General features: G+C 35.6%; 1 protein-coding gene across 1 annotated transcript in view; it reads left to right on the top strand.

Moving 5' to 3' along the window:
* LOC148952133 (alanine aminotransferase 1) overlaps positions 1-24,336 on the top strand; it is a 68,508-nt gene that overhangs the window by 14,712 nt on the left and 29,460 nt on the right. The window contains exons 2-4 of the mRNA XM_089089577.1: positions 12,678-12,832; positions 15,156-15,245; positions 17,096-17,204. Of these exons, the coding sequence (XP_088945703.1) occupies positions 12,678-12,832; positions 15,156-15,245; positions 17,096-17,204 (354 nt within the window). The remainder of the gene's footprint in view (positions 1-12,677; positions 12,833-15,155; positions 15,246-17,095; positions 17,205-24,336) is intronic.

Raw genomic sequence — 24,336 nt, 5'->3', positions numbered from 1 at the left:
AAAAGAAAATATGATTATTTATTCTCCTTCTTCTTCTTTATATTATTCTCGAACAGAGTAGTAGGGAAATTATTTAGTCATTAGACAGCTATAGTTTACAGTTAGTTGTCCAGGTGAACTGTTGAAGGGAACATGTATCAATTTAAAACACCATTTAGATCATTTCTGTGTGGGCCGTCAATGTCGGGCAAAACAACACTCTTAACTAAAATAATTAAGAATTGCGATAAAATGTTTGTGGAAAAGCCGAAAAAATCTACTATTGTTACAGTATTTGGCAGGAGTCATACGATAAAATAAAAAGCAATTGCTGCCACCACCATGGGATTGGTGCAGATACAATTCATACAGGCACTTGATGTTTTCAGCATTATTGAACCAAACTCTTGGCTGATCATTGACGATCTGGCTGAATCTATTGAACAATGGTCCCAGGAAATGCTACAATTGTTCACCGTTCGCTCTCATCATGAACAGATTTCCGTTACTCTGATTCTACACAATCTCTTTCATCAGAGCAAATGTATGTGAACACTTGCATTGAAATGCACCTACTATATCATGTACAGAGTTGTTCGTGATTCTAGCTCGCTAATAACTCAATAAACAAATCTATCCAGATGCCCCTAAATTTCTGCTCTCAGCATACAATCAGGCAACTAATAAACCCTACGGCTATATCCTATTGGATCTTAATAAAAATACACCCGAGGATCTGCGTGTAGTCACAGATATTTTCGACAATGAAATTAGAGTATATCTCCCCGTGAACATTAAAAAGACCTATTAGTCGCTATCATGACACCGAAGAAACTACATGAAAATAGACATTTGTTTTCAGCTCTAAGCACTTCAAAACCTCCACTTAGGAAAGCCATACTCAAAAATGGTATTGACAATGTTTTCATTAATCTAACATCTGAACTTTGTTTAAATTTGACCGAGTGTAATGTTCAACTGCCAGAAGTAGTTAAGCAGAGGGAAAAGCAACATCGTTCCTTTGTACATACATTGGCTTCTAAAAATAAATTAAAGAATTTTAAAAAGAAACGACTTCTTAAGGCGGGCGGTACCCTTTTCACACTTTTACTACCGATAATTGCAGGACTTGTAAACAGTTTTCTCTTGATGACAAAACCCTATAAATTGACTCCAATAGAACTCGCTCTCTCACTCGTCGAACACTTTGAGAACAATCTGAGTAAATTCCTTGACAACGATAATATTGAGGATGATAAAAAACTGCTTTTACTTCAAGATGCAGTTTGCCGAGTTGTCAAACATAAGTCCTATCGTGTGCAGGCCACTACTGCTGCTATTGATCACAAAAAATAATAATCTCCTCAAGTTTCTGCTGCTGGAGAAAATTAGAAGAAGGAATATTTTTTTTAAATTTATATGAAATTTTTAATAATGAGCCCCAACACTCTGGTTGGAAAAATAACACGGCTCATGACTTATGCCTTAGAACTGGATCATGACTACATTCAAATTGAGAGCAAAGGAGATGGGTTTATAATTGGGGGTAAGAGCTACAATCTACTCGATTTAATCTATGATATGGTTACAAATCGTAAAGGACTATTATCATTTGACGCTCATCTATACAACTTTCTAAATACATTAAACTTCCCCAAAAGTCTTATTAGCAATAGACAAATTCTAAAAAAATTAAATGAACATGCATCATTGTCAATACCACCACCACCACCACCACCATTAAAATATGAACAAGAAGGAGATTTTAAATCAATTTTGGAAAATACTAGCACACCACTGATAGCTAGACAAAAGCGAAGACGTATCAAGTCAACGTCACCACCACCATCACCAACCGCCAGTATACAAAAGGGTGGCGAACGTTACACAACGTGTTTACGTTCAAAATGATTGAAGTTTTGATACGTGTTTATAAAAGTATTGGTGAGATTGGAAGGTTAAGTTCACCCACCACTCTTTCCAAAGCCACTGGTTTTCACGCTAAAAGTGTACAAGACTATCTACAAAATGAATCAAGTTACACTCTGCATAGAAATCATAGACTTCGTGCTAATCAATATCGAAAAACTAAAGCCTTTTACCCATTGCATATAACGCAAGCAGATCTCCTGACTCTAGATGAGGTTCAACGACGTCACAATAAACCGTACAAGTACAGTCTACTTGCAATCAGTGTTTTTAGTAGCTATGCATATGCAATTCCATTGCGATCAAAGAGAGGCGTTGAAGTTGCTCGGGCCATTGAAAGTATTCTCGAACAGGATTCATATAAAAAAATTCAAACGGATCGCGGTAGTGAATTTGTCAATCCCTATGTTGCAAAAGTACTAGTAAAATATAATACACGGCTCTATCATTGTCATAGTCCTATAAAGGCTGCAATGGTCGAACTATTGATAAGAGCTGTTTTACTTTTAATTTCAAGATATTGCACATTGAAAAATACGCTAGTTTTTATTCATAATCTAGAACAATTCATGTTGATATATAATCAGCGACCTCATCGATTATAGTACAACTCTACGCCAACGAACGCTCATCATTCTGATCATGATGCAGTTGACACCTTTCTTAAACAGTATTCCAATGAAAGGATAGTCAAGATGAAAAATAAATTCAATGTTGATGATGCTGTTCGATTTAATATAACAGCTAATGTTTTTAAAAAGGGGAATTACTTGTGATCCATCGAACTTTTTAAAAGTGGCAAACATCCTAGACACTAAGCCCATAGCTGCTCATTTTCATGATACCGAAAATGAAGAGATTCTCGTCGGTTTTCAAGCCTATCAACAAAAAAAAGTTAAAAATAATAGTAAAATCTGTCAAATTGAAAGTAAATGAAAGACTCATAATCGCAGGGGCAAGAAACAGTTACTTGTTCAGTGGCTAGGATACAACTCTGATTTTTATTTTTGGATCGGTGTTGAAAATATTGACAATGCCCAATGATTTCTATGTAACTTTTATGTGCAACGTTTCTTATGCTCTCTAAAACGACTTGAATGCAACGAGTTATTTTTGGAAGAAAATTTTGCCTGCCATCAAATTTTACGGTGCATTTGAAGTGGCTCTTGTCGACTCTCAAAAATACCTATGACATCCTGAGAAAGGATCTTGTGTATGATATAAAAGTTATAACATTCGATTGGACTATGAATGGGTTGAGCTATGTCGACTATGAATGGGTTGAAGCACTCAAATCTAGTGAATATCCCCATGCTAAATTGAAATATATTGAATACTATAATATGACAGATTTGTGTTGTACAATCAATAGAAAAATCTCTTATCGTAGAAATTGTAAATTCCATTTTAATTATTCATTGGAACATGATAGGATTTACATTACCTCACCTGTTGACACTGAAATAATTATTCTCAATGATAATCTGAGAGACATTCTTGGCTTTAAACAGAATATTATCAATGGGAAAAATGCTGGCACGGTTTACGGGATGAATCAAGTTATTTTTACTGATTATCCACCTGGTTTTGCCTCGGACTCTTGCATATTTCTCTATGCATCCTTTGTGGAAACATCGAGAGTCGGTAATTCAAATGTCCCCCTCTTACTTGTTCTTGAAGGAAAAACATCTCATGAACTTGTTCATCATTATAATATAAAGCATCTTCAGTATGTTCTTGTAAACACTTTGTATTTGGAACTCTGTCAGTTAACACTAAGAAGTGAATTGGGGGATCCTCTAGCAATAAAAAAAGGCTTAGCAGTGATTACATGTCATTTTCGACCCATTGTCGGCGACAGCACAATCACCTAAAATGAACAATAGGAGAATTCCATTTGTCTGTCCAGATATCGATTGTTATGTTGATGCTTTGAGTCCACGTCAAGTAGGCAATGGATTGGAATACTAACAGGGTTTTACTACAATGTCTGGCTATGGTCTTGGTAGCTGGTTCGCTAGGCTATTTCTTTCTTCACTACCCCTTGCCAGAAAACATCTTTTTCCTGCTGCATCGAATTTTGCTGCCTCCACACTACAGGACTGGGGGTCGGGCAAGAATTTCAAGGAGAGTGTTAAGGAAAATATTGGATCTTCAGCAAGAGCCGTTGGTGAGCAACTAAAATCTCGACAAAATGGGGAGGGATTGAAAAGGATGCGTGCGCGTCATTCACTCATCAGTCTTCACTCAGGCGGGAAGCGAAGGACATCAACAAGGACTTTGAGGAATAAAACAAGGAAGACCAATAAGCAGAAGAAGAAAAAGAAAAAGATTGTTAGATCAAAGAAGGATTTTTTCTCTTAAGATTACTTATCTCCCCCACAAGGAATCATATCCATCAATTAGTTCCTCATTGAATCTATTCAATGCTGAAAATGTTGATGTCAGTGTAAAGTATGGCTACTATGAACAATTTCACCCCCAACAACCCTTCTCGTAAAATAAACACTTTCAAATATTTTACAATGAAGACTATTTCATTGATTTGTCATCAACATTTATTGATTTAAATGTTGCAGTGAAGAAAAGGTCAGGTAATACAACTCCAAATGCTGGCGATGGTCTCTCCTACGAGAACTGTATTCTACACAATCTATTAAACAAATTAATGTATTTATTAATGGAACATTGGTGAACACTAGCAATAATTTATCAAACTATGCAAGTTACATACAATTTATGATGATGACACCAAAGGCATACAAGGAGTTGAGAGGACAATCATTGGGCTATGAATATCGATCAGGTGTTGATACTGACGGTGAGTTGACTACCGCAGTGACCCAAGAATATCATCTGGTTGGAAAATTAAATCATGAAATATACAATATATCTCAATGGCTACCCCCCAATGTCTAGATTGACATAAAGTTACAGCTGGTCCCATCGAATTTCATTTTGAGAAAACAATTTCCTGCAGCACCCGATGCCAATGTTATTATCATATCGGCAATTCTCCACGTCCGAAAACAACAGGTTATGAGCTCTGTTGCATTGGCAGCGGAAAAGCTAAGAGCCAATGGTAACAATATTTAACTTCTTGTCCCCCGTACAATCATTAATCAACGTCACATTGCCACCGGCTCTCGTATCTATAGCGATTCATCATTTATCAATGGAGAAATCACATCAAAATTGGCTTCGGCCCTTGTGAAGAATGGCAGTGCCGTTGGATCCTGGACTGCATCCCTCCATAATTTCAATTTTTTTGGTCTATCTAGCCTTGTGTGCAAAGTGAATGGTATTCCACTGTACACTCTATCATTTGACAAAAAATCCTATAGAACTCTGTACGAGTTGACCCTGCAATCCCTAGATCATGACCCCCAACTATTTGGAAATGGAATAACCGATTCAATGTTTTCAAAAAATCATGGTGTAATTGTTTTGGACTTGTCGGGGACTCAGGATATGACTATAGTACGAACAGGGAATGTACGTTTATAGTGTACATTTCCCGATGCTTTAACTGAGAGTGTCATGCTAATATGACTTAGTCAATTTGAAACCTATTGGAAAATCACTCCCGACGGCAGTGTTCTACTAGAATTAGCACAATGAACACAAACCAAATAATCAACGTATTTAGTATGGATCCAACATGTCCCAGTACAAGTCCTATTGCATACCTTCGGACTTCATTGAAAAAATTCAAAGTGTTAACAATACCCTAATGATTGTTAATAGCAGTCCATCGACTTTGAAGACCGGTCATTGGCTATGCATCTTTCAAACAGCGAAGAAAATTGAATTTTTTGATCCTCTTAGCATATCGTATAAATTTTACACACCGAACATCAGCAACTTTATTGAAAGCAGTGGGAAAACCATTATTCAAAATCAACCAAGAGTACAAGATTTAACGACTAAGACATGTGGCTTTCATGCACTACTCTTTTTCATGTTCAGACGTTGTGGCTACACTTACAAGCAGTTTCTCGATATCTCCGTTGACATACCTCGTTTGCACGACTTTCTACAGGAAAATATACTTACAAACGTATTTAATATTGATTTTAGTGCCCTACGAATAAAATGTTCTAAAACTGTATGTGAAATTGTTTATTAATAAAAATTTATATACATGATAAAGAGACTTTTGTACTCTTTAGATTTCATCTTCTACTCGGTAAAGGTATTTATCAACAACAAGTAGTGCAGGTAGATTATCTGAATTCAAAGTGTACTGATCCTGATGTACTGCAATGTCAGGGTCACATTTTCTACAGTAGAGTGTGACTTCACTCTTGTCATATCTCTTTGTATAGTCAATGATACTGTTCTCATTCATTCTATAGAATTCACATGTTTCAATTTGTTTAATTGAAGTTATGTCATAAATAGTGTCCTCAAGTGGCGAATCACATTCCGTCACAGCAAAATAAAAATCAGTGGGCTTATAATCATAGTAGTCATTGTCTTAACAACGATGACATAGAAATAGAATTCTTTTGTTTTTCCAACAGTTGAATCGTAGACCCGGTTCCTCCTCCCAGAACAATCTAAAACCACGACAATACCAATCCTTAGAAATAAACTAAAATCACGGTTAGGATTCTTTCCAATCATACCGGGATATGTATTCTCCCACTGATTACATTTATCGTAATGGCAATTGGAACATAGGTGGCCTCTAGGATGAGAGTCACACACCTCTTCATGACAGGAATTACAACCTTTAATTTGTACAGCATATCCTCTATGCAATTTACACGGGTTGCATAATCTACACTTCATCATACTCGTCAATCATTGTGCAATTCTCACATGATGACCAGCTGCCCAGTGTGTATATACATAGGGGACATGTATGGATCATTTTTTCATGTGTTGCCAGTCTCACTGCCACAATGAAACTGAGCTAGCAGCAACAAAAAAATTGTCTGAGAGAGGGAGAGAGAGAAGAGTAAATATCTCGGTTGACTCTAATTGGCTGCATAAAAAAACTGGTGTCAGCTCGAAAAAAAACCCCACTCTGGTTGAAAAAAAACTTGGAGTTGAAACAAATTTGTGCGGGGAATCCCCCGGTCATACTGATATATTTATTTGCAATGTTTAGGAACAAGCGGGGAATCCCCACTTGTTTAGAATGGTACCAACGGGACATAAGCAAATAGCACATAGTATTATGACGTGTTTAATCACGTGTAGAGGTTCCCATAGAATAACAATGGAAAGAACATAGAATAGCATGGAAGGAACATAAACCCTTAGAATAACATGGGAGGGAACATAGAATAGCATGGAAGGGAACATAAGCCCTTAAAATAGCATGGGAGGGAACATAAAATAGCATGGAAGGGAACATAAGCCCTTAAAATATCACGGGAGGGAACATAAGCCCTTGTAATAGCACAGAAAGGAACATAGTCGGCTAGAATCCATAAGTACTTGCTCTGGAAAGACGCCAAGGAACATAAGCTCCTAGAATAGCATAGGAAGGAACATAAACCAAGCAAATCCATAAGTACATGCTCTGGAAAGGTGCCAAGGAACGTAAACCAAGCAAATAGCACAGGAAGGAACATAAACCAAGCAAATTCAATAGATACTTACTACTTACATAACTGAAGCCATCACAACCTCTACAATTGGATTTTCTTATTGATAAATACATAACATATATATTTTTTAAATATATTGAAGTACTTCATATAAATAAAAAATAAAAATATTACCATTGAAAATTGCTGAAAACTAAGTTCCTAGCAATATTTGCCACCCTACAGAAATTTCATGGTGGGGCTGATGATGACCTGCCTTGTTTTTCACCTCGGTGCTGGTAGATATGGGAATGTAACACATTAGCTGTATAGAAAAACATTTTAATTAATTCTTGCTCCCCCTTCCTCTCTCAACATTTATCTGAGACCCCATGAAGAGTAAACAGTTTGTCTATTAAAAATGTACTTTTGTAGGAATTTACCCTACCCCACCTAAACAATTACTCACCCCCCCCCCCCTCATTATAGTTGATATGCAATTACAGATCACCAAACATAGCCTGTTTCCATTACAAATAAACCGAATCAAGTTGTTTGAATCCAGTACTGCCACCATGTGGAATTACTTGTTTTGCAACTGGAAAGTCTAAAATATCGTTGTTGATAATGTTAACTTAGTTAGCCTCTCAGGATTTTAACTGGTCTGTAAATACGTCCTCTTCTGGGTAAAGTCGCAGTTTGGTGCCTTAAACCACCTAAACTGTAACCAAACCACCACTGCTGTTTTGGCATCTGCCCCCCCCCCTGAAAATTTTCTGCCAGCACCCTTCCACACCACTCTTTGCTTAGGCAGTGCTATTGCACTGCCTATGATATTTTACGGTTTCTGTCAATTTTTCATGTGGAGATGTTCCGGGGGAATTATCTTGGGGCTATTTTCCACGTGTTTTGATTTCTGGGAAATAATTTCCACGTAAGGGGGCATTTCTGGAGTGATCGAGAAACCGATTAGAGATTAAAGTCTTATTCACATGAAAGAAAGCTAAGGAAAATTTTTCAAGCTGAATTGTCCACAACCAATTTTACAGGGAGGGGGGGGGATTCTCAGTGAGGATGTAACTGTCTGGAGGGAATTTGACGGGGAGAAGGTTTACTTTACGTTGGATGAAATTTCACCGAAGGAGATTTCCGTGTGGGGGAGGGTTGCCCCCTCCGTATATGAAAGGTACCCCCCTCTTTAATACATTGCTCTTTACGCTAAAGTTTTACTGTTTCCCCCATTTGTTTTTTAAAGACCGTTTACTGAAAAACGGGGGCTTTTTAATTAGATTAGGAAGCCTTTTTAAAAGTGCTAACAACTTTAGCGAGTAAAGATAACGAGGAGGGGGCAACCCTCCATATAAGGAATAAATATTCCAAAATTCATTTTCAAATTTGGTTTTAATTTTTCATATAGGCCTACGGTGAGCCAAATTCGAACCTGAAATAGTTGAAAAGCGTTCAGAAATAATGAAATACAAAAATATTTTTCTTTTAACTGAAAGTAAGGAGCAACATTAAAACTTAAATTGAACAGAAATATTTCCGTATATGAAAAGGGGTTGTCCCCTCCTCAAAGCCTAAAGTTATTATTACGCTAAAGTTTTTATTATTTTAAAAAGTAAAGTTGTGACAAAGTCAAACTTTAGTGTAAAGAGCGAGGCGTTGAGGAGGGAACAGCACCTTTCATATACAGAATAATTTCTGTTCGTTTTAAGTTTTAGTGTCGTTTCTTACTTTCAGTTAAAAAACTTGTTTTTTCATTTAATTCAAAAAAGAAAGGGCCATTGCCTATTGCTTACACATAGCATTTGTTATAGGGAAGTAAAAAGACATTTTTCGGGAGGTGAATTTTCTCTGGGGAATTTTCAGTGGTGGTGTATGGGGGAGGTCCCCTCTTAAATACTTTGCTCTTTATGCTAAGGTATGACTTTGTATCCCGATCCTTTACGAACAGCAAGTGAAGCACAAGGCTCCTTAATTTAGAACAAAATAGCTGTTTGAACATTCTAAATAACGTTAGTGTGAAGAGCTATGTATTGAGGAGGAGGTATCCCCTTCATATACGTAATAATTTCTGTTCGTTTAAGTTTTAATGTTGATCCTTACTTTTAGTTGAAAATAGCCAGTAGTTAAGTTTTGTTTATCCGGAGGCATAGCCCGTGCATTTTCAAATCTAAATTTTTCTGGTAAGCATTTATGTCATCGAAGCTTGTTTTTATATTATTCAATGTTTGGAAAAAAAAATTGTGGAAAATGCTCTTTAATTACAATTTTTGTTACTGAACTTTGGAAAGCGAAGAGTTAATTAATTAAAAAAAAATTATTGGAGATACAACAAATATAGAAAGTGAAGACATTAATATATTATTTAGTCAAATTATCTCCTAACAATTCCAATTTAAAGTGAATAACCTCTGCATTCACTTTGTCAATTTGCATTCACTTTGTCACATTCACATATAGTTCATATAATTATCCAGTAAGCTTATCGCAGATCATTTCTGGTCTTCGTTCTCGGTGCGAACAAAAGGCTCCTCCCACTTCTTTCTGCATTAGCGGGTTAGTCTGTTTCCGATTGTTTCCAACAAAGTGCATTATTCGTAATAGCGGGTTTCCACTTGTTTCCGATTAGATCACAGTCTGACTTGTCTACCCGTGAAAAGATCTGATTCCGCTTATGTTTCTATCTGCAAAAACGTTCTCTGGAGCACTCGCACCTTGGTCCGGGTTTTTATAATGGGTGAGATAGGGAAAGATCATACTGGATAATTATATAAACTGTGCATTCACATCTCATCGTAAAAATCATCTAATAATGGACTTGAAGTAAAATAGTAGAGCGCTTTGATTGCGTGAGCTATTTGCCTATAGGCAGTTAGATAGCCTCTGCATTTACTTTGTCAACGTAGCGTTAACCAGCGATACGAAGTTAGAATGTGACGTAAATTATGCTAATAATGTACACATTTTTCCTGAGGCTCTGACTATAAGTGAAATTTGATCCCTGTTTCTCGTGGATGATTAGTCTTCGAATTTGCGGAGATTTTTTTTTTGCGTCGCGTTTGCGTTCGACAAAATCCCTTTTCTTTTTATCCCTAGGAATTCACTGGAGGAGTTTCAAAAATTTCAAAAAAGTTAAACTTGCCCAGGTAAATACAACCATAATATACTAGAAATTTTGGATGGACCATAAAATGTCCGAATTTACCGCATTATACCAGGACCTCTAAATTGTCCCAAAAACGGTTCAGTTGTTCCGTGTTGGCAACGCTACTGTAGTTGCAATACGAATTTCCTAAAAACAAACACACTATGCACCCTACATGCATGTAGGGTACGTACATGTATCCTACATGGGGGGAGCCCCCCCCCCCCATCCCCAACTTTTTTGGCATTTTTGGCAAAATTTCGGCAGAAATTTTGCAAAATCGGCTGAAGTTTAGCAAAATTCTTGATTTCTGCAGAAAATTCGGCATAAATCAGGTAGCGATTCGGTAAAATTTACGAAGATCGCCGCCTCAATAAAATGAGCCTCGGGACGCCCCTGCTTTCTGTTTCCACAATAATAGTTTGTTATGATGGGCTTTGCTCACTCATTACAAATCTCGGGCAAATATTGGGGCGAATCCAAAGCCCAAAGACAGTAGCAGAATTTAAGGATTATATTGCTCATATTGCAATATGAGCGTCCTAAAGTAAAACACAACATGGAGCGCATACTCTTTATATTCAGCTTTTGATTTCCACCAATGTATCCATGGATTTCAAAGCTATTTTCTACCTCAAATAAGCGTGGTGATGCCAAACCCCCAAAACTACCCAAGGGCTAAACTGTCATTTGCACTTTACTAAAGACAAAATGTAATTGAGCAGTTTTTCTTCTTTTTTTCTCACAAAATTAGAGATTCAAATCGCGGCTCAAACTTCCTATGAACTTTGGTTTTTTGGCGTCAACAGGTTAAATGCGTATCTAGCAATTTTGTTTTACTAATCTAATTTCAAATGATGTTTGATTTTCCCAAATTAGTATTTAAGGAATTTTTAAGTCCTTAAGTACAAAGATGAAGTTGAAATTGCAATTTAAGCATCGTAAAGCAAATCGTAGGATTTGCCATACATGTTTCACAAGTTCCTTCAAGTTTCTACCACACTGTTAGTATGGAAGAATTTATGAGCTCCTTGGTTTTAATTGAGAAGCTAGTATTGCATTATAGTGTTTGATAGTGGTTGGCTAATAAGTTCAAAAGAGTAGGCATAAGTAAATATCTCAAATGGTGTTTCATTTGCATCATAGGTTTAATAGAATGTTTTTTAAAGTAATAATATTAAAAGGTTTTTAAAGTACTTGTTAGTGTAGACCTAATATGAGCCACATCTTCCATAAATCTTTATCTCTTGCTCTTCGTATACAATAGATGATCGTAAAAAGCGGTTGATGGGATACCTCGTTCATTCACAAATTCGAAGACCCAGTGCCCTTTTTTGCTGACGAAATAGATTAGGCGGTATACTACCCCTCCCCCTTGTGCCCTTTATACTCCCAGGTCTTCCCTTGGCACTGCATAGGCGAAATTCAAGATAACAATTTCAATCGAATTTGTTGAAAATCTTGAAGAAAATACGTCTCCAGGGATGTCATCACGCATGTAGCCCCGAAGACGAGGGATCCAATTATGCAAACAGCCTATGTCAAGACATGCCTCATTGATACATTTTAGTAGAAAGGTGGCCGTGCCGCGTCTTGTTGAAATTAAAACCATGCAAGATTTTTTTTTTTTTTTGTATAATTGGAGAACCCAAGCGGAATGGTAGATTGTGCGCCTCGCCTAGCTTTGTACATGTAGATTCATTGCTTTCTCTTCAATTTATCATTCAGAGGCTGTTTAGGAAGAAGTCCTAAATTACTAAATTAGTCCTTAAATTAAGGTAAATGCATTAAAAGATTCAGTTACAGTTTGAAATTTGAAGAAATTTAGCTTTGCAGAAAGTCCAACCTTTAAAAAGGAACTTTTAGCACTGCAGAAAGCATGCAGATTTACTACTTCTGACACGGTTATTCAGACATTGGGGAAGAAGTAAGATTCACATCAATAAAGTCTGCAGCTTTAAATGACCAGACAGCTTTTTTAGGGGTACTTAGGATGACAGTTGAGATAGAAGCATAAGAACTTTGTTAAGATCCTGCTGCCAATAATTTGATGTGGTACTCTTTCGTCTTTTCAGGTTGTAACATGAGTACTACCGCTCTATTAAATGGTTCAGACATGGATCGAGTTGTAACATTAGATAACATGAATCCGCATTTAAGAGTGATGGAGTATGCAGTTAGAGGTCCTCTTGTTATTCGTGCTTCTCAAATAGAAAAAGAATTAGCATCGGTAAGTTAATTCATTTTGGTATCTGAGCTGAATTGTCTCCGCCTTGTGATCCGCCTTTGTCACCACACTGTATTTTTTTTCCTTTTCGGCCAACCGTCTAGGGCTAAACGGGAAGCAGATCGTTTGCGGTTGGGATGGGAGGATGTCATAAAGAAAGATTTAAAGGAAGTGGGAACTTCCTGGGAGGGTATAAAGATAGAGATTATGCGGGGATAAGGCCGGAGGAAGATCCTGCGTAGCTATGTTGATCTCGGGCAGTATGGTGCTGTGATGGGTTGTTAGAAGTAGTAGTAGCATTTGTTTTCATAGCAAATCATTCTGCTCGTATGCTCGATTAATCCCTTTATTTTGTTAAATACAGCTATAAGGTATTGTGGTCAGCATAGTTATAAAGAGTGATAATGGAGGATGAAACTAAAAATCAGGGATCGAGAAAAATTTGCAGTGTAATCTTGATATAGAAGGAGTAACAGTTATTTCGGAAGTTTTATACTTTAATCAGAGTAGTACAGGCAAAATATTAGTCATTGTGAGAAGGAAAAAAAAAAAAAAAACAGAGGGTCGGAACAGAGTAAGAATTTTATCGTTTGTTCGTCGTATTTACGGAATTTTATGTGCGGGTTTTTAGTACCCTGAAGCAAAATCATGTCGAAACTAGTATTTTTACCAAGTAGCAGCCGAGCCTCTCTGCTTTTTTCTATGAGACATCATATTGAACGGATTGTAGTAGAAGATGTCAAAAAGGCAAAAACGAATTATTTAATGAATTGATAAAGCTAAAGAATCAAACGTTGGATCGTCAAATCTTTCTTCTAAAAACTCTAATACCTTGGTTTCAGTTCCCTTGATGCTTGAATAAGGGAGTTGCAACCTCTCCTTTTTTTCATGTCTGGGTGTGTATTTGGAAATATTTTTTATTCCTACAACTACAAGCCAAATTAATTGAATTGATCAAAAATTCATTTGAAAGAGATTTTTCAATCTAACAAGTTTCGGTCACACATATTTCGATTTCGGCAAATGGCTGTCTCACAGTGACAATATTGTTATTTTAGAAATGTAAATAGCTGATAGAACAAAAAGCTTCTTAAGCTTAAAACATCTAAAATCCCTTATACGAAGAATTTCAGGCCCACATCCCTCAGCTTAGGAAGTTAGAACCCCTGCTGTTTCTGCTCTTGTGCTACTTTTTAGCCACTTGTTTGGCTAAAAAAAGAAGAAAAAATGCAAGCCTAATCCAGCATTTATTTAAAGTAAATGTTCATTTCTCTAATCTTTCGCCCCACAAGAATTAATTAGGGTTTGTACCGAAAGATTAAAATTTTGATAAAATTTGATAAACTAGAAAATAAAAAACACTTGATCATCAGAAATTAGCCTGTTTAAAAACCTCTATCCTGAATTCCAGCTCCCTTGCTTCATGATTTGGGAAAATGAAGCTCCTGCTTTTCCGAGTAATGTTCTGCTCTTAAAGAGCCAGTGTTGGCTAAAAAGCTTATTATCTAATCCAATACAACTTTTTAGATTACGCCCATGCCTGGAAATTCTATGGAACCGTGGTTCAAACCTGCCTGTCACAAAACCTCTCTTTTGAGGTGTGGCGACAATGAGATAAATATAGTCAAGAAAGCGGTGCCACCTATACACGATTTATTTTTGTTGGGGGGGGGGGGGGTAAATTTATTTTTTTAAATTTATGGGGCAATTTTATTTTATCGATTTATTCCAACGAAAATATCAAAGAAGGGTAATTTTTAATGAAAATACAAAAAACACGTTTTTTCCATCTAGGTGGGACGAAATGCCCCCTGCCCCCCAATTTGTGGCTCTGCGAGAACGTGGCACGGCTTTGCGCTGCTGCTTTGGCCCCAGGCGATTCTGTGCTCTGATGAGTTGTCAATGTACTATTATTCAAAATGTATTGTTTTTCACTTTCGTTTTTATTTGGATGCGTCACACGACGGCTACGCAAACTCACTTATACAAGGAAATTTCCATTTTTAAAGGAGTAAAGAACGAGAGTCAAATTAAAACGCTCAGAAATTTTTAAGGGCATAGACTAGGATGTAACCCTTAAAAGCTTTTCCACATATTTAATGGAGTGTGGGTTGAAATACTGGGCTGTAAGATTGCGCCGTCTAGAATGTCTGGATTAGGTTATTTTCGGTCCATATATTTGGACAATAGTTTTTAGGGGCTGATTTAGACAGTTTTGCTTTCAGCTATAAGTTTTTTTTTTAGCACTCCTTAATTTCAGATTATCAAAACGTCATGTTTTCTCAGTCCATCCTGTACTTCTATTGTTTTTTTTCTTCGTTTTCAGGGAGAGAAAAAACCATTTAATGAAGTAATAAAGGCAAATATTGGAGATGCTCATGCCATGGGCCAATCTCCTATTACTTTCATCAGACAGGTAATTTATCATTTTCATTTTAATTGTTTGCTTATCTAAGCCTTACATGCAAGCAAATTAATATTCTTAGCTGTATACCCATTCTAGAAAACATCATTTACCCGAAGTTCATTTACATTACGGAGTTCGTTTGATGTAACTGTAAATTGAGCAAGCTTATTGCATCTGCTTAGCAGTTCAGGCACAGAATGACGTGTTCAGGTTGAAATATTTGATTATTGGCACTTTCCTTCGAAATTGAACTGAATTGTTTGATTAATTTACACGGCAAATTCCCGTTAACACATTCTTTTGTGAACGCTAAATGAATGATTTCTGTTGTGTAACGAAATATTGATAGCTCACGAGGTGGGGCCATGAGGGTCACTTTACCTTAACCATAAGCAAGGCTGTATACAGGAGGCGGGGATTAGGGGGTTCGACCCCCCCCCCTGAAATGTTTTTCCCACTCGTAAAAACGTAACAGAAATGCATAGAAGCAAATTTTTTTTGTGTACCCCCCCTCCCGAGCAAAAATACTGGATACGACCCTGACTATAAGTATATTTTCTTGAAAAAAACAAATTTTTATCTAACAAAAATACTGACTACTCTCCTGTTTTTTTTCGTATGTTTATTATCTCCAGTATGTTAGTTTTTAACATGTACATTTGTCGTACCATGGTGCAATTATTTAATAAGATGCTGTCTATAATGCTATTTACGAATGATAAAACTCTTGGGGGGTGGGGTAGAAAGAGCCAACGAGCTATAAATACTCGTAAGACCTTATTTGAGAATGCTTGCATCCCAGAAAATCTGCAACTGATCGTGGGAAATATGGAGAATATGCTATTTAGATGATCAATACCAACTATAGAAATGAATCTGACATTTCTCTACTAAAGATTGGGACTTGGGGTAGTTCAAGTATCAAGGACAGTGAAACTGAAATTTGATTGTTTGAATTGGTCAATTGGTAGCTTACATAACCACACATATCTTAACAAATTAAGGAAATTTGGGAGTCAAGCTTTTAATTAAAAAGGCTTCCATATGCAGTCGCGCAGTTTTGGGTAGCAGCGGATGCCAAATCAAAAAAGGGAAAAGAAACGAGGGTAAAAAAAAATCAACAAAAATGAGACTAAAACATATGGCACCAAAAAGCTTTGGAGAAGGTGTAGTTGTCTTTACGAATTAACGGATGGTTAGTTGAGGAAAAGTGGTTTCAGATTTAACGAATAAGTTTTGTTTATTTATTTTCACTGTTCAATGTGATAGAATTGACAAAAATTTAATACTGCCCTAAAATTTCATAATTTTGAAGCAACAAAAAAAAAGGATTTATGGTCCATACCCCACTCCTGGTTGCCCCTAAATATCAGGATTACTTTGAATTCTACAATAATTTCTTATATTTTCCATATGATTGGCCTCTTGGATTTTCTACGAAGTTTTTCCTTCCCCCCTAGCCAGTATACCCAACCTGCACTCCTGGTTTTAATATTCAGAAGAATTATACACGTTTTAAACTTATAAGATCCCTGTGTTGATAGTTTCTAGATTTCAGGTTTCAAATTGTATTGAATTTCATGAGAGAAAAAAAATAATCAACTTTGTGGCTTTTTATCTTTCAGTGTAAACAATTTTGCATTGAATCGACATAGATTCAACCCATTCTGGTTTGTCCCTTATGTTCATCCTCCATAGATAGATTCAAAGGACCTTCCGTGAAAATCGGGAAACTGTTGATAAAAAAATGCTCTTTATTCATCCTTCCCCCCTCCCTCACAGAAATGCGAATATATAGCTATATAGTGGAAGAAGGTTAGTTAAGTGCTTTTTTGTGGAAATTTGTGTGCTTATTTTAGGTTGTAGCTTTGGTGTCTTACCCCGTCCTGTTGGATAGTCCTGATTTTCCTGATGATTGCAAAGCAAGGGCTCGTGTTATCCTTGGTGGCTGTAAAGGAGGCTCAGCTGGTACGTCTTATTTTCTTCAAAAAATATAGCTGTTTATTTTAATAAGTCGATACAAAAGGAAAACAAATCGGAAGAAAATTTAAGATAGAAGAATATGATTTCACTCCAAATTTTAAAAAGTGATAATTTTTCAATTTTTGCATGAGATTGGCTCATGAAAATTGCGCCATCACAATGAATTTGATAAGAGATTTTCTTCTAACGAATAAATAATAAAGTGGTACGATCTGTTTATCGCATATCTTCTGTTATGGCAAAAATGTAGTTTTAACTGATCAAAATAGAAAAAAAAACAGTCCTATAAAAAGAAGGGAAGCTTATGCTTACAAAGGTCTATCCAGAATACAAATGTTAAAGTTTTTATTACATCTATTTTGCTTTCTTTTTGGGATAGACTTGAAACTAACTATTCCTTAATTTGGATGATTAGACGTCTGTGTTAATTTATCAGTATTTAGCTATATTAAATTAGCTATTATTAGCCATTAGTACACTTATAAAATCTGATTTGAAGGAGGGCTAAATTCCAAAAACCAGGACAAGTTCTCTAACTTTAGTTTCTATAACGAGTAAAAGAAAAATAATTTGTAATTCAATTGAGCTGCATTTCTGTACTTTATTAATATGTTAGTGTATTGGACTAACTTAAACTAATATACTCTTCGGTAGTCAAGATGGTGGTTCCTTCTAAGCTCTTTGAGGAGATTAGAACGGGCCTCGACATACCATTTCTCTTTGCCTATAGTGGATCTTTGCGATGAGCAAAAAGTGATATCTCAGTTCCTACCTCTTGTTGGGAAACGTATCTCTTAGGTGAGGAAAATGATATCTTGTGGGCTTACCTGGTCTCCTCGAAGAGCTTAGCGAAGACCCCCACCGGCAAGACCGTGGATTCAACCTTAGGAAGCAAAGTATGCACTGGGAGAAATCACATATATATTTCCCTCGGACTATCAAAATGAGTCTATAAAAAGTCCTTGAGGCTCAAAAAACCAGGGCTATGAAAAGATATCCGCAGAAAAGCCATGGCTCGTTTGTTTATTGTGTAAAATTACTTACAAGATAAATAAGTTGATTAATTAGGTGTAATATACGGCTTCATTATAGTGCAGGCTACCCAAAATCAGAGTGGATTGAAATACATTCTTTCCCCAAATGTATCAATGAACGCAAGAAATGAACCTTTAAAATAAAATTTCAGGGTCTTATACATTCCATTTTCCTTTCTTAAGGGCTATTCACACTGAAAAGTTACTAATATGAGATTTAGCTAGCAATAGTCTGATCAATCAGATTTTTTCATAGAATTTTCCAGTCAATCAAGAAATTTTATAAAAATCTAATTGGTTCAAATTAGTGGTAGCTATAGGTTAGTACTAGTAAAGTCTCATTGTGAACGGACCTTTCGCAAGGTAGAATTGTAGAGGAGAATAGGTGCACTTTAAGGCTCTATCGTGGCTGTAGAATTGCTGCTGAGACGCAAAAAAAGTCAGTTTCTTCAACATATTTCCTCCATTCAGTGAAATCTTCCATTGCACTATGTGACACATCTTTCTAGTAACTGGTGAAGAATGTGAATTGGATTTTTTACTTGGGTTTCTCTCAATCGTTGAACCAGAGACATATTATGTTGCATTTATATTAGTTGGCTCATCACGGGACAGAATTATTCTTTAGAAATTGGCAATCTATCAGGTGCTTAACCTTTTTGAATATGTACTAGAGCTGAAAAATAATACGTTGACAAAATTTCGCGATGCTGAATCTCTTTTGGTCCTCTTACTTCGTTTTGCGTAGCTAGACAATTGAATATGTCAACTTAAAATACCTACAAACTCACTATACCACGCCAGTACTTACTATTAAGATAAATAGCTATTTATTATTCGATAGTATTACGTAAAGATATACTCGTATGCACTTTGCTTGAACCGAAGAAAATATATGCCTTGGTCAATAGAGGAGATAGCCATCTCTAGACGGTATAAACGACTCGTCGGGACGTGACGCTGTATATTTCCAACCAATGGCTGCTTCTTGATGTCAATTAAATTAAAAAAAAAAGTTTTTTTTTTAACTGAAAGTAAGGAACGACGTGAAAACTTAAAACGAACAGAAAGCATTCCGTATATGAAAGGGGCTGTCCCCTCCTCAACGCCTCGCTCTTTACGCTAAAGTTTTTTATTGTTTAAAAAAGAATAGAATTGTGATAAAGTCAAACTTTAGCGTAAAGAGCGAGGCGTTGAGGAGGGGACAGCCCCTCTCATATACAGAATAATTTATGTTCGTTTTAAGTTTTAACGTCGTTCCTTATTTTCAGTTGAAAAAAACTTGTTTTTTTTTATATTTAATTTTTGAACGTTTTTGAATTAATGCAGGTTTTGATTTTGGCTCACCGTACATGAATAATTAAAACAAAATTTGCATATTATTTTTACTTTTATTTGGTTAAGTGGCCTCCTCGAAAGTTGTTGAATTTTCTTTACGAACGTTTTTATTAGTAATAAATATACGTAGCTTACGAATTAAATTACGTAACGAACTTCTATATTCATATAATTTTAATACGTATATTAGGGGTTTCGCCCCCTAGTCAATACCTTGCTCTTTAAGCTAAAGTTCGAATTTTGTTCCAATTCTTTAAAAATCACCGCTCAATCACAAAGGCCGTTAATTAGAATAAATAGCTCTCATGAAAGTACTAAAAAATCTTTGGCTTAAAGAGCGAGGTATTGACTAGGGGGTGAACCCAATCATACACGTAATATTTTCTGTTCGTTTTAAGTTTTGATATTGCTCCTTACTTTCAGTTGTAAAGCTTGTTTTTTTTAAATTTAATTTCTGATCTTTTTTTAAATAATCCTGGGAAATCTGGCCTCCCCTTCATAGCAATGTCCCTTCCCCCATGAAAACTTCCTTCATGGAAAGATCCTCCCACATTACCCCCGTATGTATCTATTGGTATCAAAATCCCGTTTTCTAGAGTTTCGGTTACCATTGAGCCGGGTCGCTTCTTACTTACAGTTCGTTACCACGAACTGTTTGATTTCAGCTCCTCGTTGTTAGTCTTAGGATTTGTAATAAGAAAAGATTGGAGTGCCGATATATGCACAAAATACTATTATTTAATCGTTTTAACTATTAAAAAACGTAATACATAAAGCCAAAAAAAGCTGTTGCTGTGAACCTGTAATTTTTTTTATTATTTTATAACTCGTGTTATTAAAATCAGCCCCTCTAAAAATATCTTACGAAATTATTTTGTTTTTTTCATGTTTGTTAAAATTTCAATTCTAGTTTATTTGACTTCTTATCTTTGTTCCATGTCAGTCATAAAGTGCTCGATAAAATTATATTGACATTTTACCTCTCTTTTTCTGTAGACTTTGTTCTAGATAAACTCAGGGTTACATTTTTTTGCGCCGAGATTTGTGTCACGTTCTAACTATTTTGAAGCTTGAAATTGCCAATCAAAACCTTTAATTTTGGTAGTTTGCCATTGTTAAAGAAATGGTCTTGCTTTTTTCGTACCTTCCTGTCACATGACGGACAAATGACGACAATAGTTTTCTAAGCTTTTGAGCAAGATGTTCCAAGCTTTTGAGATAAACTTTCAGGTTTGCCACCCATGGTTCCTCTGTACCGTTTGTGGCACCTTTTTAGATGGCTATGGTCTATCTTTTTTTTACGGTAACTGTTGGTACTTAGTTATTAAATCTCTTTTTTGTGTGATATGTTTACCTGGGTCTGAAAAATATCAGATGTTGCTTAAAAAGGGAAGCTCAAAATTGATTCTGCACTTAAACTATGTCCTGTGCCTTAATTACCAATCAAATGACAGAGCTTGATCGATAATTTTTCATAAACTAGCTGGTGTGAAAGTGGCCCCTACTTGACCATCTTATTTTTTTCATATTTGCATAGGTAAATATGGTAAATAGGAGTGTTTAGCAATGTTTTGGCACTGATAAATTTTGCTCCCAATATAGTAGTGTTAGGGACAATAGGTAATTTCAATCGAGGTCAACCAAAATGCATGGGAATGGGAGCGCAAATAATAAAAACGCCTTTTTGGCCATTCCTTAGCCCTATCTCGTAAACTGACTTGACTTTCGGTGTTAAGCATGTGAAAATGTTACGCGAAGTTAAATAAATTTTTCTTGCCATTGATGAAGCAATTTATCAATTAATTTATCGAAGTTGGCAATTTCAAATTTGTCGCCTTCACGCTTAATAATACTAGGTCGCATAAGGGATCTTGTGTTGAAAATTAATTTAAATTTTCTAAACGAGCGTATTCCTTAAATTGAAATATTTGAATTGGCGCTCTCAATCCTTCCCATACAAGATTATAATGGTAAGAACTCTAGTGGATTTTTATGTTCAGTTCCCTTTCTACTCCTGAGTAGAATCATGTAGTGGGATATTTTGATGCAAAGTTATGTCCTGGTAGAATTTGTATCATAAAATTTGCCCAAATTTTCGCAATTATTTCATAACTGTTATCATCATCATTCATGTTTAATAAATTTTCAACATCCAGTAGTATTTTAAGATAATTAAAAGTATGGGGACAGCTAATAATTTGCTGTTTAAAGGTTTAAGGTAGCCAATTTAACCCAATTGGGAATGCAGAAGGATAAAGCTTACTTTGGGGCGCAGGATCTGACGTTCCAGGCGCGCCCTAAGCATTGTAGATGCCCTTACTCTCACTCCTCAATGCCATCAGCCATATCCACAGTCTTTGCCATATTTACATGCAACCAGGGCCCTTGTGTTCCGTAAGCATAGAATGCTGCTGATATCTCACGAGTTTTGGGCGCACTTTGCGAAGCTTTGCTGAACCAGTTCTAGGAGTAAAATATCAAGGTTTAATTCGCAATATGAGTAGTCAGTCTAGAGCATAAAACTGGTCAAAGCGTTTTATGTCCCATTAAAGATAAAGCTGATGTCATTGAATTGGACTGTTTAAATCCCAACAATCAACATTTTATGTATCTTTGATGACTTCGTAACACAGAAGGATCAGAAAAGGATGAAGCTTCTTGTGAGAAGAAAAAAAAAACAACAAATTATTCGATATTCGATTCTCCCTCAACGTTTTTTAATATTTAGGAAACAAACTCGAGTAAGTTAAGAGGTTTGCTGAAAAACTATTGTTATAGGGCTTATAAAAAGGTCATGTCATATGCTCTTTGACTTCTTTATTTGTTAAATAGAACAGACCGCTTGATCTCTTGGTTGGATGTATTTGTGACGAGAGATACAAATCCGTTTTTTATTTGATTTTTTTTTGTCGTTTCATGTTTTGTTTACTGTGTCTAATTATCATCGCTTTTTTCAAGGTGATTTACATATAGGCCGAGTGGTATGACTATTTATCTAAACAAGCTTTGCTTCAGGTTTTGTTATGTTGTTAATGAATAAACCCTTTCTTTCTAAAAAAAAAACCCTAAAATTGTTAGTATTTTGTATGTCTCAAGTACTGCGATCCAAAAGAATTCGATAGAACCCGATAAAATCACCTAGGGGAATAAGAAAAGATAAATTTGTCAGTTTTTCTATTCAAGCAATACAGTACTATGAATTTCTGCTTGTTGGTTTGAAGGCCAATGATTCTATGAATTCTACATTGAATTTATAATATAGAAAAAAACTAGTAAATAGTTCCTTTGATATATTCAACCAATTACAAATGATGAACTTTAGGAAGTAGATCCAGTATTTGTATTAACGGTAGCACGTTACTTGCTGATAATATTAATCTAGATTTACTAGGAAAACAGTTAGTTAATTTACGCAGATGTCAACCCTGATAATGTTGCAATTGTTTGTCGAAATATGCAGATCACTTTTTTGTTTGTTTAAGTGTGGCATGTATAGCATTTAGCTCAATCCAATGGTGAATTCGTTCACTAATATATTACACTATATTAATTTTTCAGTCGAGACATTACAGATTAACAAACTATCTGAAGTATATCGATCGTCTGACAATTTATTGACTATTTTTGATGGTAAAGTTTACCCTTAAATTGCAAATTTGAAGAAAAAAAACCCCCCAAATTTGAAAAAAGAAAGAATTTTAAATGCTGCAAACCCTAGAAATGGTGCAGTTGTAGCTAATCTTTAATTCTTATGAATGATACCCTTTAAAAAAATACAATTTTAACTGAACGTCTGGATAATAAATAAAAAAAAAATGCTTTGTAAATTTTCTCTGCAGGAAATATTGATAAATTTATCAATTTTAATTGAACTTCTGGATAACTTTAACTGAACGTATGGATAATAATAATAAAAAAAAGTTTTGTAAATTTTCTCTGCATAAAAATTTCTTCAAAAACTATTTTTGCAATAGGGTTTTCTTACAAAAGAACCCTGATGAAAGATTTAAAATAGAAGAAGAGTTAACGAAAATATTATCTGTTTGTCACAGAAGGTTGAAGTTGTTAAGTAATATTTGTTGTATTTGGTTTGGTAATTTACAATAGATACTTTGTATCTAAATTTTAACGTAGTGTAGCAGGGTTAAACATTTTTGTTATGTTTCCTCTTGCTTTGCAAGTCTGGGTCTGTAATAGAGAAATATCTAAGAATTCCAGAAAGGAAGACTAAATATTGAACTGCTTAATCTGTTTCGAACCACTTGCTGAATAATAAGCACTTACGGATCCGGGGGTTCTGGTGTCCTCGTTCCTTGGTCAATTATTGGCGTCCTTTTCAAATTGCCCCCCCCCCAGATTTTGCTTATTGGCGTCCTTGTCACATGCCCCTCAAGATTTTGCTCTAGATCTGCCCCTGATAATTAGTCTGGGGGCTTAGGTGATACAATAAAGGGAAAACAAATTAAGTAAGCCAGTGCAATCCTTTCGTGCAAAAAATATGTCAAACAGTTAATCTGGAAGGACATAAATATTATAGAATTTCGGTTAAATCAGAAAAATAACAAAAACTATAAATAAATAAAAGTATTTGGAAGTTAGCTGTCCCTCATTTGTTCGAAATATTCAAATAGTCCAAGAGCTGTGTTCTATATTCTAAACAATATATTAATGTTCAAAATTAAAAGTAATGCCGAAAATAAAATAAATTATTTCAAAAAGCAGATATGAAATTGTCAACTCTTCCT

Source organism: Artemia sp. Qi Xiang Cuo, chromosome 5 (genome assembly GCF_049724085.1).
Source record: "Artemia sp. Qi Xiang Cuo chromosome 5, ASM4972408v1, whole genome shotgun sequence".
In the NCBI taxonomy this organism is placed as follows: Eukaryota; Metazoa; Arthropoda; class Branchiopoda; order Anostraca; family Artemiidae; genus Artemia; species Artemia sp. Qi Xiang Cuo.
This window is presented reverse-complemented; position numbering and strand designations above follow the sequence as displayed.